The sequence below is a fragment of the Heteronotia binoei genome, chromosome 2, assembly GCF_032191835.1.
Source record: "Heteronotia binoei isolate CCM8104 ecotype False Entrance Well chromosome 2, APGP_CSIRO_Hbin_v1, whole genome shotgun sequence".
Taxonomy (NCBI): Eukaryota; Metazoa; Chordata; class Lepidosauria; order Squamata; family Gekkonidae; genus Heteronotia; species Heteronotia binoei.
This window is the reverse complement of record NC_083224.1, coordinates 59223082-59237745: the sequence shown is the minus strand read 5'-3', so window position 1 is coordinate 59237745 and position 14664 is coordinate 59223082. Positions and strand designations below refer to the sequence as shown.

General features: G+C 40.0%; 1 protein-coding gene across 2 annotated transcripts in view; it reads left to right on the top strand.

The window, feature by feature from the left end:
* LGR6 (leucine rich repeat containing G protein-coupled receptor 6) overlaps window positions 1-14664 on the top strand; it is a 193034-nt gene that overhangs the window by 134589 nt on the left and 43781 nt on the right. The window contains exon 5 of one of the 2 annotated variants that reach the window (XM_060231113.1): window positions 4360-4575. The exons of the other annotated variant lie outside the window; for it this stretch is intronic. Coding sequence (XP_060087096.1) covers window positions 4360-4575 — 216 coding nt within the window. The remainder of the gene's footprint in view (window positions 1-4359; window positions 4576-14664) is intronic. 2 annotated transcript variants of the gene reach the window in all.

Below are 14664 nucleotides of genomic sequence, written 5' to 3'. Positions count from 1 at the left end.
AATAGAAAGCGCTTAAGAAGTCATAATCACGCAGTGCGGAAAGAGGAGAGCCATGAGGTTGCTTTTTTTGTTTTACTTAATTGATATAATTAGCAGCTTCTTGGTGCCAAGGAAGCAGAGTTTTATATTCTTCCTATCCTGTTCTTCAAGAAAAGAGCTGCATTTGGGAGTCATAGCAATTAGGAATCCTGAACTCTCCTGCATATTTTTGGAAGAACACAATTTGACTTCAGCAAGCCCAGTAACTGTAACCAAGCTACAGTTTGTTTAAGGTTGCTGGAGTTTTTGTTTTCCTTCTCCTTCCCTTTCTCCTTGTGGCAAGAAGTTCCAGTGCAGTTTTAGTGCATCATTTTCTTTTTGAATAAGAGGAGCACTGGAGAATTTTATAAGAAACTGTTTATTACAGATATACAGGTTGAACAAGTGATAAAGCACATGCAAGCACTGCAGTCTCAAAATAGCATCATTTTCATAAATGGGACACTAGCAGTGGCCAGACCATTGGGCAGTACTTTAGATGTTATGCTAAGGATTTTTTATAGCAAGATTTCCCCCCTCATAGGAATTGTATAACTGAAATGGATACGAGGCAAGAAGAAACAAAAACTACAAAGCAGCAAAAACAAATTGTAGTATGATCAGGAGAATATATTTCACATTGACATTCTGTAAAGTTCCATTAGTGGAGTCTTCCTTAATTCCTTTTGTGCTGCAGCTATCAGTGCCATTGTAAGTCATTACAAAGCAGCTATCTGCATGAATCAGTTTTCCAAAGCAACTTGTTCTGCCTTGTTTCTGTTACACTAAAATGGAGGTAGGGGTGGGGCAGAACTTTTGTGAATCAAGAGTCCAGAACTAGTTTGCAGCCCAAAATGCAGCTGCTGAAATAATAGGAGGCAAAGAGAACAGTAAAGGAAGTATTTTGCAAGGAATGCTATGGAAGAATCTATGGTAGGCATGTTGTTCCCAGTGCAGTGCCATTCTTCCCAATTCACTGAACTTTGTTTAGAAGATAATCCCAGAGGTGTAGCAATGGACAAAAGAAATTGCATTAATACACCACAGAACCAAAGTTTTGTTATCAATTATCTCTTGTACATTATTCTAGAAAATATAACATTTATTTTGGAAAAAATAGTCCCTGCCTTTAAGAATTTTCAGTGTAGGTGAAGAACTCAGAACATCATGTTTCATTATGCAGATGGACAGCTTAATAAGAACATAAGTCATGCTGGATCCGGCCAATGGCCCATCTGTGTCACACAGTGGCCAAAAAACCCAAGTGCCATCAGGAGGTCCACCAGTGGGGCCAGGACACTAGGAACCCTCCCACAAGCTACAAGAATACAGAGACAGAGTTCCAATGATAAGATGTGGCTAATAGCCACTGATGGACCTCCGCTCTATATGCTTATCCAATTCCCTCTTGAAGCTGTCTGTGCTTGTAGCCGCTGCCACCTCCCGTGGCAGTGAATTCCATGTGTCAATCGCCCTTTAGGTAAAGAAGTACTTACTTTTATCAGTTCTAACCTGACTGCTTAGCAATTTCATTGAATATCCATGAGTTCTTGTATTGTGAGAAAGAGAAAAGTACTTTTTTTCTGTACCTTCTCTATCCCATGCATAATCTTGTCAACCTCTATCATGTCACCCCTCAGTTGACTTTCCCCAAGTTAAAGAGCCCCAAGTGTTTTAACCTTTCTTCACAGAGAAAGTGTTCCAACCCTTTAATCATTCTAGTTGCCCTTTTCTGCACTTGTTCCAGTGCTATAATATCTTTTTTGAGGTGTGGTGACCAGAATTGTAAACAGTATTCCAAATGAGGACACACCATCAATTTATACAGGAGCATTATGAACATAAGAACATAAGAGAAGCCATGTTGGATCAGGCCAACGGCCCATCCAGTCCAACACTCTGTGTCACACAGTGGCAAAAAATTTTATATATACACACACACTGTGGCTAATAGCCACTGATGGACCTGTGCTCCATATTTTTATCTAAACCCCTCTTGAAGGTGGCTATACTTGTGGCCGCCACCACCTCCTGTGGCAGTGAATTCCACATGTTAATCACCCTTTGGGTGAAGAAGTACTTCCTTTTATCCGTTTATGATACTGGCTGATTTGTTTTCAATGCCCTCCTTAATAATTCCCAGCTTGGCATTGGCCTTTTTTATTGCAGTCGCACACTGTCTTGACATTTTCAGTGAGTTATCTATCACGACCCCAAGATCTCTCTCTTGGTCAATCTCACACCCTATCACCTTGTATTTATAGTTAGGATTTTTGGCCCCAATGTGCATTAAGAACATAAGAGTAGCCATGTTGGATCAGGCCAATGGCCCATCCAGTCCAACACTCTGTGTCACACAGCGGCAAAATTTTTTATATATACACACACACTGTGGCTAATAGCCACTGATGGACCTCTGCTCCATATTTTTATCTAAACCCCTCTTGAAGGTGGCTATGCTTGTGGCCGCCACCACCTCCTGTGGTGCATTACTTTGCTCTTGGCCACATTGAACCTCATTTGCCATGTTGACGCCCATTGCCCAGCCTCGACAGATCCCTTTGGAGTTCCTCACAATCCTCTCTGGTTCTCACCATCCTGAACAATTTAGTGTCATCCACAAACTTAGCCACTTCACTGCTTACTCCCAACTCCAAATCATTAATGAACAAGTTAAAAAGCATCGGACCCTGTGGCACCCCACTGCTTACCACCCTCCACTGAGAAAATTGCCCATTTATATTCACTCTCTGTTTCCTATTAATTAGCCAGTTTTTGATCCACAAGAGGACTTGTCCTTTTACTCCATGACTCTCAAGCTTCCTAAGGAGCCTTTGATGAGGAACTTTATCAAAAGCTTTCTGGAAGTCACGGTAAATAACATCTATTGGGTCTCCTTTGTCCACATGTTTGTTCACCCCCTCAAAGAACTCTTAACAGGTTAGTGAAACAAGATCGTCCCTTACAGAACCCATGCTGAGTCTTCTTCAATAACTTTTGTTCATTTATGTGCCTACTAATTCTCTCTTTGATAATGGTTTCCACCAAATTTCCCAGTATTGAAGTCAGACTGACTGGCCTGTAATTTCCCGGATCTCCTCTGGATTCCTTTTTAAAGATGGGGGTGACATTTGCTACCTTCCAGTCCTCAAAAATGGAGGCAGATTTCAATGAAAGATTACATATTTTTGTCAGGAGATTGACAATTTCACCTTTGAGTTCTTACAGAACTCTTGGATGTATGCTATCCGGGCCTGGTGACTTATCAGTTTTTAATTTGTCTATCAATTTTAGGACCTCCTCTCTCATCACTTCAATCTGACTCAGGTCTTTCAACACTCCTCCCAAAATCAGTGATTCTGGAGCGGGCAAACACTTCTCATCTTTCGCAATGAAGACGGAGGCAAAAAAATGCATTCAGCTTCTCAGCCATTTCCCTGTCCTCCTTCAGTAATCCTTTTACCCCTTGGTCATCCAAGGGCCCTGCTGCCTCCCTGACTGATTTCCTGCTTCTAATGTATTTGAAAAAAAATTTATTGTTGATCTTTATGTTTTTTTGCAATATGCTCCTCATAGTCCCTTTTTGCCTGTCTGATCACAGACTTGCATTTGATTTGCCACAGCCTGTGTTCCCTTTTATTAACCTCACTTGGACTAGCTTGCCACCACTTAAAGGAATCCTTCTTACCTTTTACAGCTTCCATTACTTTGTTTGTTAACCATGCAGGCTTTTTTAAAAATAATTATTTGTACCTTTCCTGACATGTGGTATATATTTTATCTGAGCTTCTAGGATTGTAGTTTTAAATAGCCTCCAAGCTTCCCTAAGGATTTAGACCCTATTTACCTTTCCTTTCAGTTTCCTCTTCACATGCCTCCTCATCTTAGAGAATTTACCCGTTTTAAAGTTAAAAGTGGTTGTGTTGGTCTTTTGGGGCAACTTTCTATTTATACAAATGGTGAAATCAACAACATTATGGTCACTGCTCCCAAGCGGTGCAATCATTTTTACATCTTTCACCAGGTCTTGGGTATTACTTAGGACTAAGTCCAGGATCGCCCCACCCCTGGTAGGTTCTGTGACCATCTGCTCCATAGCCCACCGGATCAAAAGATAGAGTTCATGAAAAGTCTCTTTTATTACTCATCACTGTTTTTGGAAATAGGGGCTGTGAAGGCAATATAGCTGTTCAAATTCTTGATCCTTTGGTTCTTGTGTATGTATCCAACTGTTTGTTCTGTAGAAACAGAAAGATGAGAGCTGATTTTTTTAATTGATGGTATATTGTATACAAAACAGCATTGGGCTCAGGTCTGATTGGCTTTGTCTCTCTCCTGCAGACGATTGGATGCCAACTTGATTTCTGTGGTTCCAGATAAGAGCTTTGAAGGGCTGCCCTCCCTACGTCACCTTTGGTTGGATGATAATGCCCTGACAGAGATCCCTGTCAAAGCACTCAACAGTCTCCCAGCACTGCAGGCCATGACTTTGGCACTCAACCAAATCTGGCACATTCCTGACTATGCCTTTCAGAACCTCACCAGCCTTGTGGTACTGTAAGTGTTCTCATTAATATTTAAATTAAAGCTTTCTTTCAAAATTAAAAGAGAAGTCTTTTCTTGTAACACAATGTACTCACTAGAGAATAAAGATGTAACTATTAGTGCAATAGTGAATATGGAAACAGTAAAGGTGGTACAAAGCGAAATAGAAAGCCCTGACACAACTAACTATACATTCCTTTCCTCTAATTCTTACTGACTCACCACTCTTTTTCAGAGGGAACCCTCCTGACTGCAGCCTCTCCAGAGAGAATACTCCCTCTCTAGCTAGTCATTTTGTTGTTTCCTTCCATTTCCTACCCCTCTGTTCTTCACTGGGCCAGTTTTCCCTTCTAAACTTCAGCTCACCCAATCAGAAGGGATCCTGGGAAATGTAGGCCTGGTTACTACTCCAATACAGGTTTCCCTGGAGCCTATAGGCCACACTAGGCCTAGGATCATGACAGCATCTCTCTGGGCAGTGCCTCATAAAGGAAATTTTCTCAGCCCAAATAGTAGCTGATTATGTTCACAAAGAGGTATTGTTTTAAGGGCATGATGTCTGAGAACCTGAAAATCTCTGTGGTATCCCCTCCCCCAATACTAACAGAACTTTTATAATTGTGCAGTTTAAATATAAAACTGTATTCTATGTTATGTTGAACAAATTAAGCAAACTATATTGCTTCCAGTAGTCATCCAGCTGGGACACATTTATTTCATAGGCAAGTAAGAAAGAGTAAACATTCTCCAGTCAGCAATTATATGGCTAACTGGTACCTTTGATGGCGTAGTTCGTAAATGTCATCTGTTGCATAAGCCAGTGGTTTGTTGTGTTATTCATCTTCTAAAATAGAAGCTTATGTCTGTAAATTAGTTAGCAGTTTATTGTTTGGTGTTGATCAGTAAGTTTCCATGTAATTACCGAGCTTCCTTATTGCCCTAGAATTACTGCCATAGTTTAAAAGCTTCATTATGAGATACATTTAAAGCAGCACCTTCGAGTCTGGAAATACACATGCTTTGAGCCACACTATTAAAACTATCACTGGTAAACTAAAGTTAAGCAAGAGCTTACCGCATGTGTGGTGCTAATAATACTACGCACGTTAAAAGAGTTGAATGGGGGAAAGGGTATTTCCTGAAAATTTTAAACATTCCTTGACAAGTGGAGGTTTTTGTTGTTATGTTGGAAAACATACAACAGCTTGTTTGAGAGTAATGCTTAGTGCTAAACATAGAAACACCTTTCCCAAGGACCTTTCCCAAGGACTAATGACATCATTCCCTGAGAGAACATTGAGAGTTCATTGGCTAGAGAACAGACTGCTGGTTTTAGCTTGGGTAGGTCTGGATTCAAATATTAGACCTGATTAAGTTATGAAGCTCTCTGCATAGCAAATCATTATGTCTCTGTCTATCTCTCAATATTTTTGAGCAGACAAAACGCAATAACCTAATGGAAAAATGAGATACAAATGTGTTACTGTTGCTGGTATTTTTATATATGTTGCTGTCCAAGCATATCACAAGTATACTTCTTCCATACGTGATGATCAACAAACAACACTTTTTAAGGATCAAGGTTACACAGCTAGAACTGGCCATGTTGATTGTATTCTTATCACTGGTGGTTTTCAACTGCCTATTGGCCATGGAAATTTACTCACCAGAACTCTTAGTATAACTGCTAATAAAAGCCCTACATGTGGGTCTTCTGGGAAGCATTACTGACCAATTTCTGATGATGAACTATAAAAGATGGCCTTTTGCTGTGATCAAGTAGGACACTTTTTACTTTTTAAAAACAAATATAGCAGAAATCCACATTTTGAAAAATGTGTTCAGACAAATGATTACTTTCTTGGGTGAGATGGATTGCCTGGATGCATTTGAATCTGGCTACAGGCCTGGTTTCGGAACAGAAACTAGCTTGGACGCCCTAATGGACAATCTTTGCTGGAAGACAAACAGGAGGAATGAACTCCTGCTGATTCTTTAGACCTTTTTGCTGCACTGAGCATGATACATTCTGGAGAGACTGGCAAAAAATGGCTATCAGAGGTGGTCACTTCATTAGTTCTGTTCTGTCTTGCTGAATGTCCCCAGAAGGCAAAGCTGAGAGCAATTACTTAGGAGACATTAGGGCTCCCCAAGGCTTTGTTCTGCCTTCATACTATTCAATATCTACATGAAGCTTCACTGAGAAGTTGTCTGGAGATTTAGAGAAGCGTTGTCGGTACAGTAGGTTAATGACACACAGCTGTATCTCTCCTTTTCAGCATCAACAAGTGAGGCAGTGGTTGTTCTAAACAGGTGACTAGAGGCAGCAGTGGGCTGGATGAGAGGCATTAATGGAAGCTCAGTTAAGACAACACAGAAGTTATATTGGTCAGCTATATACAAAATCAGGGATTGAGAGCTTGTTTGGGACGGGATGGCTCACCCCTTGAAAGAATTTTTGCAGAGGGCATGTCTAATACCCAGATCATCCCGAGAGTTGTTACACCTTCATCAGGCATAACTAGTAATGTGCTGCATTGCAGTGGAAACTCTACGTTCAGTTCCAACAAACCACATGAGAATGTTCCATCCCTGCAGACAGTTTTCAGTGCCTTTATGAGAAGGATATGAATGAACTGATCTTCATAAGGAATATATATATATAGTTCTGGAAATTTCTCCATAGATTCTTCTAAGATGACCCATTCTAATTTGTAGGATGTTTTCCCTGAGAAATCTGTGTCAAACAGGTATGGGCATCAGGACTATGTACATAATAAATGAGCTAAAACACAGCCATGTGAAAGTAGAAGGAAGACTTGTCACTGCCATAAACTTTACCATTCTGATATAGGAGTTACTGAAACAGCCACTTTGGGGAGGAGGGACAAGGAACAGCTGTGGAGGAGTTGTGAGGGAGGATGTCATTTACAGCCTGATTAATACTTCTGGATACCTCTGATCAGCAGTTTCATAGCGGAGGACATGACCTTCCCAGGTGCAGCAATATGCTTTCCTGCTGTGCACACCTTGGGCCTCTGGGAGCTACATGGCTGATCATCCACTGATGGTGGAAAGAGCCAGCATCAAAATATACAAGCTCCAATCTGGAACAAGTTAGGGGCATCAATCTCTGCTAATAAATTATACCCCCACTAAGGAATTGTATGTACCAGTTCCCATCCATTTCTCATGTAGGTTAGTAACAAGGGTCATGGAATACTTTCTAAACAAGCGAAAGTCTTGAAAGACCTACATTTTGTTAACAGGAACTGTAGAAAGCAGCCTTTCTTCATCTATCCGGTCTTGCAGTTGTGACTTGATGCACAGCAAGATTTTATTCATCCCCGATTGAAGGCAGGATAGCTTCATTGTTTGGCAGACTGGCCAAGGATAATTGAAATACCTAGGATCTAATACACAATGGAAGGGACAGAACTCCATAGTTATGAGGATTCCTGAACTAACTTTGGAAAAAGATGTCATTTACACAATCTAAAGAGAAGGTTGTTTTTTTTTTTTAAAAAAAAAAACTATCCCCAGCCAATTCCTTATTCAACATCTGCTTACAAAGTTGGATTACACAGCAGTAGCTAGGACAAAACATTGGAAAGAGTTCTGATCAGCTTCTTAATCTTATATTTTCTAATAGTGAAAGTCGAAATATCTTTGGATACTTAAATCTGGTGAGTGGAGCTGTGAACAGGCAAGACAGATGTTTCTACAAACCTGAAAAGAGACCTAAGTTTGCATAAAAATGTGAAATCTAAAAAAAAAAACCCAAAACATAAAACACTGGATAGTTTAAAAAACGAAAATAATGAAAGGAGTGCCGGTAGATTCCTTTAGTGGCTGTTGCCTGGAGCCCGGTTGTAATTCTGGGATATTTCAAGTTCCCACCAGGAGGTTAGCAACCCATGGTCTGGAAGCAACCTCGGGGTGACTTGATACCACCTGACTTGCATGACTGAACTTGGCCTGGCTTTTTGCTATGTCCATCAGCACCTACCCTATGATGTGGTGTAGTGGTTAGAGCTTCAGAGTAGGGTCTGTGAGACCCAGATTTAAATCTCCTTCTTACTGCAGAAGCTCACTTGGTGATTTTGGACCAGTCACATACTTTCAGCTGAAGAAGAAGATGTTGGATTTATATCCCACCCTATACTCTGAATCTCAAAGTCTCAGAGTGGTCACAATCTCCTTTGCCTTCCTCACCCCCTCCCACAACAGTCACCCTATGAGGTAGGCAGGGCTGAGAGAGCTCTTACAGCAGCTGCCCTTTCAAGGACAACTATGAGAGCTATGGCTGACCGAAGGCTATTCCAGCAGCTGCAAGTGGAGGAGTGGGGAATCAAACCCAGGTTCTCCCAGATAAGAGTCCACGCATTTAACCACTACACCAAACTGGCTCTAACATACCTCATAGGGCTGTTTTGTGGATAAATGGGAAGAAAAGAGAATAATGTAAGCTGCTTTAGTCCCCCCTGTGGAGAAAGGTAGGCTATAGGATTGCCAGTTCCCAGTGAGGGTTCCCCTGCTTTGGGGGGCTTTGATCCACCGCAGGCTGGCAGGGGAAACCTCACCCCAGAACAAGGACATTGCTGTATGATGTCCCTGACATAATGATATCACTTCCAAGTGACATCATCATGTCAGGGACATTGCATGGCAATGCTCTGGTTTTTGGGCAAAAAAACCATATATGGTTTTGAAGGCAAAAAACCCCATAGAGTTTTGTCCAAAAACCAGAACATCACATGTGATGTTGCTGATGTGATGACCTCACTTCTGGGTAACATAATTGCAGCAATGTCCCACCCACTCTTGGAATGCCCCCCCCCCCCCCCCAAATCCTCCCACTTGCAACAGCAACAGTGAGGGGACCAGGCAACCCTAGGTATAAATGATGTAAATAACTAATAAATATAGCTGAAGATAGGTGGCAGATAAAAGATAGCTTGGTGAATGGAGAAGGAGAAAATGAGTCAGGAAGAGGTGATGGGGATTGCCAAGAGAAGAGAAAGAGGTTAGGAAATTCCTAGCAATTGGGGTGAGGGAGACTGGAGAGGGTTGAATCTAATGAGTTGAGGGACTTCAGAGGAGTACAATGCCATGAACTCCACCCTCCAAAGCAGTCATTTCCTCCAGGGGAACTAGGATTGCCAACCTCCCAGTGGGAGTGGAGATCACTCAGAATTACAACTGCTCTCTAGATGTCAAGAGATCAGTTCCCCTGGAGAAAATGGCTGCTTTGGAATTGAATTGATGGCATTATACCCTGCTAAGGTCGCTCCCCTCTCCCCTCCCCTTCCATTTGGCCTCTGAAGACTCCACCTCCAAATCTCCAGGGATTCCCCAACTCCAGTCTGGCAACCCTAAAGGGAATTGATCCCTGTAGCTGGGACATCTGTTATGAATCCAGGAGATCTCAAGCCTCCATGTGGAGGATGGCAACCATAGAAAGAGAGAAGGAAGCAGAAAAAGGAGAGAGATTATGGGGGCTTTCAGGAAAAACAAAAGAAGAGAGGAGGAAGTGAGATGCCTCCCACAAGTCCTTGAGGGTTCCTCAAGTTAATAAAAGAGGCAATTTATTATCCCTGATGTTTTAGCCCCCAAATTTCCATTTTTCTACTCCATGTTTCAGTACCAGGTGTGGAATTATACATCCTGTCAATTTTTTCCAGAATAAAGTATATATATTTTCCAATTATTTGTGCACCAATAAATCAGCATTACAAACATATTTCACATATAAATGATATATAAAAACTGTACATGCATATACAATACAAATTAATCTACAAAGCAGAGAGCAAAAAAAGAATAAAGAAACCATTGACAAAAAATAAAAGCAAAATGGAATTGCTCATCAGTCACAACTGACTTTTTAATATCTGTAGTTGAAGCACTGAACAGCTTCCCCCAGCTTCTTCTTTTGACTTCTGAGGTGAAACTTTCAGAGATTTAAATTTGTTTTCTCTTCCTCCATAATATTAGCTGAGTACCTTGGCAGAAATTTTGTGTGGAAATAGCATTTGTAAGCAGGCTTTTGTGTTTGATTTTGTACTTGGGTACAGATACACATGTGCAAGGTAGAGAAATGCACACATGAATACATCTATCATTTTCCTTTAAAATAGATGTATGCAAGGTATAGGTAAGAAAGAACTGGGCCTTTACTTCCATGTATCTTCGAGCAGAAAGAACTTGATACACACTTGCATACTTCAAGCTGCCTTCAAGCAATTGGTGTGCATATGTGAAAAACTTGAGTCAAACTATGGGTCTGTCAAGGTCAGTGTGGGCTGCTCTTACTACCAGCAGCTCTTCAGGGTCTTGAGTAGAGACCTTTTGCCTCACCTATCACCTAAACTATGTAACTGGAGATGCAATTTGAAACTGGGATTTTCTGCATGCAAAGCAGATATTCCTTCATTGAACCATGTCCCCATTCTTTGCACATGACATAGTGTATGTATTTTGTACTTGGCTGCCTGCACTTGCATACAAAATTTTGCATGAAAAGCCACCTTTATGTGTATATGTGCAGATAGCATAGCATCCCCCTCGCCAGTTTGCCCTTCCCTCCCATGAGGGTTAGGTATAGTCATAGCATGATGTGGCTTTGTCAGATGGTGGGTTCCCTACTACATGTCATCATTAGCCAGCACTAATGAGGCCAGGAAACTCACAACATTCAAAATCACACATGAAATATAATTTAAAGCACTTTTCAGCTCTTTTCCTGCTTTTGATGTGAATATGTGAAAAACAGAAAGTCAGTTCTAAATGCATGAGTATTAGGTTTATGAAGTATGAAAAAGAGAAAGGTGGCTTCAAATGTGCTTGGGCAGATTTCTGAATAGGTGGTGTAGTGAAATGTGTTCCTCCACTAGGCCCAAGGAAGAAAGGGATGTGCCAGTAGCCCTAGCAGAGAAGAGGAAAACAGAAAATGTACAGGAAAGGAACCTGGAGCAGAAAGCTGTTCAGTTTTATGTTTACAATAAATAGTTGTCATTAAAAAGTCATGCAGCTTCTAGCATTAATCTGGCAGATGGACTACCATGTAAGGAGAGGGATCTACAGATGCATTTTAGTCTTCCTGTGCTTCACTAAGCGTATGTCATTTTGGTCAACATGATGATGGCATGGAAAAGGAAGTCACCGCCGGGATGCCATTTTCAGCAGCATCATTTGATAGGTGTAATGCTGGCTCCTTCTCTTATTTGGTACAAGAAAATTCAGTCATTGTTATTCTAAAATTTGTTTTCCTTTTGGGATAAACATCCAAGTTTAATATTTTAATATTTTATATTTTATTAAATGGCTCCATCCTGTTCGGCACTGACTTAGTGGAGGAAGTGTTATTAATTTCTGTAGACATCTGAATGACGTAAAGGGTTTTCATGGAACAGTGTCCTCATTTTGTGTGTTTTCATCATTTCTGCTATTACCATTTACAACCACAGGTACTGTTAAACCATCTGTACCTTACCAGGAGTAATGGCTGTGTGCAAGCAGAGCTCAGCTTGGCAGGGACTGGGGGACTAACTGTGATTCTACTTGTTAAAGTAATTTGTTTTACATGGATGAGAGGATGGAACGAGGGAAGGGGAGTTTCTTTCCTCAAATATTTACCGTCCCAAATTGTACTGTGAGTCAAATTCCCTTTGTTTATGGTTTTATGAAGCTGGTGGCAAAGACTGGATTCCATTTTCCATGAGTCTCACCATTTCAGATGCTTGTAAGATTATAAATGTTTTTTGGGGGACTGGAATGTTTATGGTTTGCTCCATTTCACAACAGAAGAAAACAACATTCCAAGTGTCAGCCAAAAACAATGCAACTTTTACATCTTTCTGCCATGACATGTCATGATTAAATTTGTGTGAAGAGATTAAACTCTGACATTTCCTATCTAAATGCTTTCCAGTTTGCAGACTTAGCTATTTCCCAGGTTATAGTATGGTCAGTTGTCCCTTCAATATTTCCTTTTAATCTAAAATTCAGAATGATGTAATTTGTCCAAATAAGTAACATCCAAAACAGGCAATCAGAATTTCAGGTTAATGTGTTCCATTTACTTAATTTTCACTGGTGCAAACGCTATAATGTAAGTTTTGGTACTATTGCTGTGTCTGAATGTTTGTAAGTATGTATTTAATGCTTACAATACTTTTAGCAGTACAAAACACTTAAGAAACTTACCCACATGTCCCTTTCAGTGGCTCACTCACATATGAAAAATAATATGAGACAAAAAAGGAAAGGAAGGGGGAAAGTTTAAAGTTAGGGTTTTGTGTAATTTAATGGAGATTCTTCTATTCTACAGTCTGTAGCCAAAGAAAAATGGCTGAACCTGGAACAACTTTACAATTCAAAGAAATGCAAGATCATGTTTGGAAGAGTGCATGTTTTGAGCCATAGGGCATGTCCAGATGTTGATTTTAAAAACCAGAAGGTTGTTAGCTCAGCCATGAAAGCAATATATCCTTTGTCCTACCAAAAATGGAGATCTGGATCTGTAAATTTTGGTTTGTCATGTTAATTGATACAATGTCAATGTTGGAACAAAATTATCCTTAAAAGACTCAGACACAGAACTTTTTCACACAGTGCTGGTCTGTTTTTGTTGAATTTTGGAATTCAAACAAATCTGTGAGAAAAGAAGTGTCGAATGGGATATAAGCAGTAGTTACGGATATTATGCACAGTTTGGATTTGTTTGAATTTTCTACTGTATTTGTCTGGACATTGTGAGATGTTATGATTTTTAAAAAATTGTAAGAGATGCACCAAGATCTGGGCCATGATGCCAATGCCAGCTATATCACTCTTTTTCTAAATTCAAAATTTGTGTATGGGAATATTCTGGAAAAAGGCACACATTTATCAAGGAATGCTTCTTGCATGTGTTGTGAAATAATAAAGCATCACACTGCAGAGAACTTCATCAAGCTTGCACATGATGTTGGTTGTTCTACTGGTTTATTTATGTGTGTACCTTATGGGGTTGAAGCTATGGACAAAAATTTACCAGAGACAGCACTTTTTTGATGTGCTACTTTCAGTTCCTTTAAGTGCCCGGCCCAAATATGTCTCTTTACCCAGGCTTTAAACTAAGGAGTTCTACTGTTTTTAGCTGTTTGTCTGTTGCTAGCCCAAGGACCATTTTTTGAATGTCATAGTAGACTGCTTTGTTTGTTTTATGTTCTTTTTTATACCCTTGCTTGTTTTTGTTGGTTTGACTTGTTTATATTGACTTGGTTTGAACAGGATGATTTATTTTTGTTGACTTGTCCTTCTTTTGCACTGTGAACCAAACTGAACAGGTCTGGAGAAGTAGTATATATATTTTCTTAATTAATTAATTGTTTGACTGGCAATCAACAGTGATTCATAATGAATGTCAAACATTTGTCCCACATTACTCCAGTCATGTGTGTGTGGTATGTGTGTGTGTGAGAGAGAGAGAGTGAAATGCCATCAGGTTGTGTCCAACTCTATGAACCAATGTCCTCCAAAATGTCCCATTGTTAACAGCCTTTCTCAAGTCTTGCAAATGAAGGGCCAAGGAATAGGGAATCTTGAACAATTTTATTTCCTTCATTATCATTCTTTGTGTAATTCTCCAATAGTTGTATAATTCCACAGTAGTCATTACATTTGTCTTCTTGATGATCAGCTATAATCCTCCTTTAGTGAACAGCTCCTTAAAATGTATTTAGGTGAACAGTACCTTAAAATGTATTTTAAATTGTTATTTTATCATTTTAAATTTGCTCAATGGTTTGCTCAGTTTGTTAATTTTACTGCATACTGCTGTTTTGTTGCTTTCGCATGCTCATGCTACTCAGATCAAAGGTTTGCTCAATTTGTTAATTTTACTATTCTATCATTGTACCATTTTACATTCTAAACCACTGCCTACCAGATAATTTTACTTCACTGTCATTGGTTCTTAAATCTGTACAATGTTGCATTCTGGGCCACTGCCTACCAGCTATGTATGGCTCTGCTCATCTATGTATGGCTTTGCTCACTGTGCTGGATTACTCATCTAATGAAGTATGCTTAAGAGCACATGAAAGCTTATGTTCT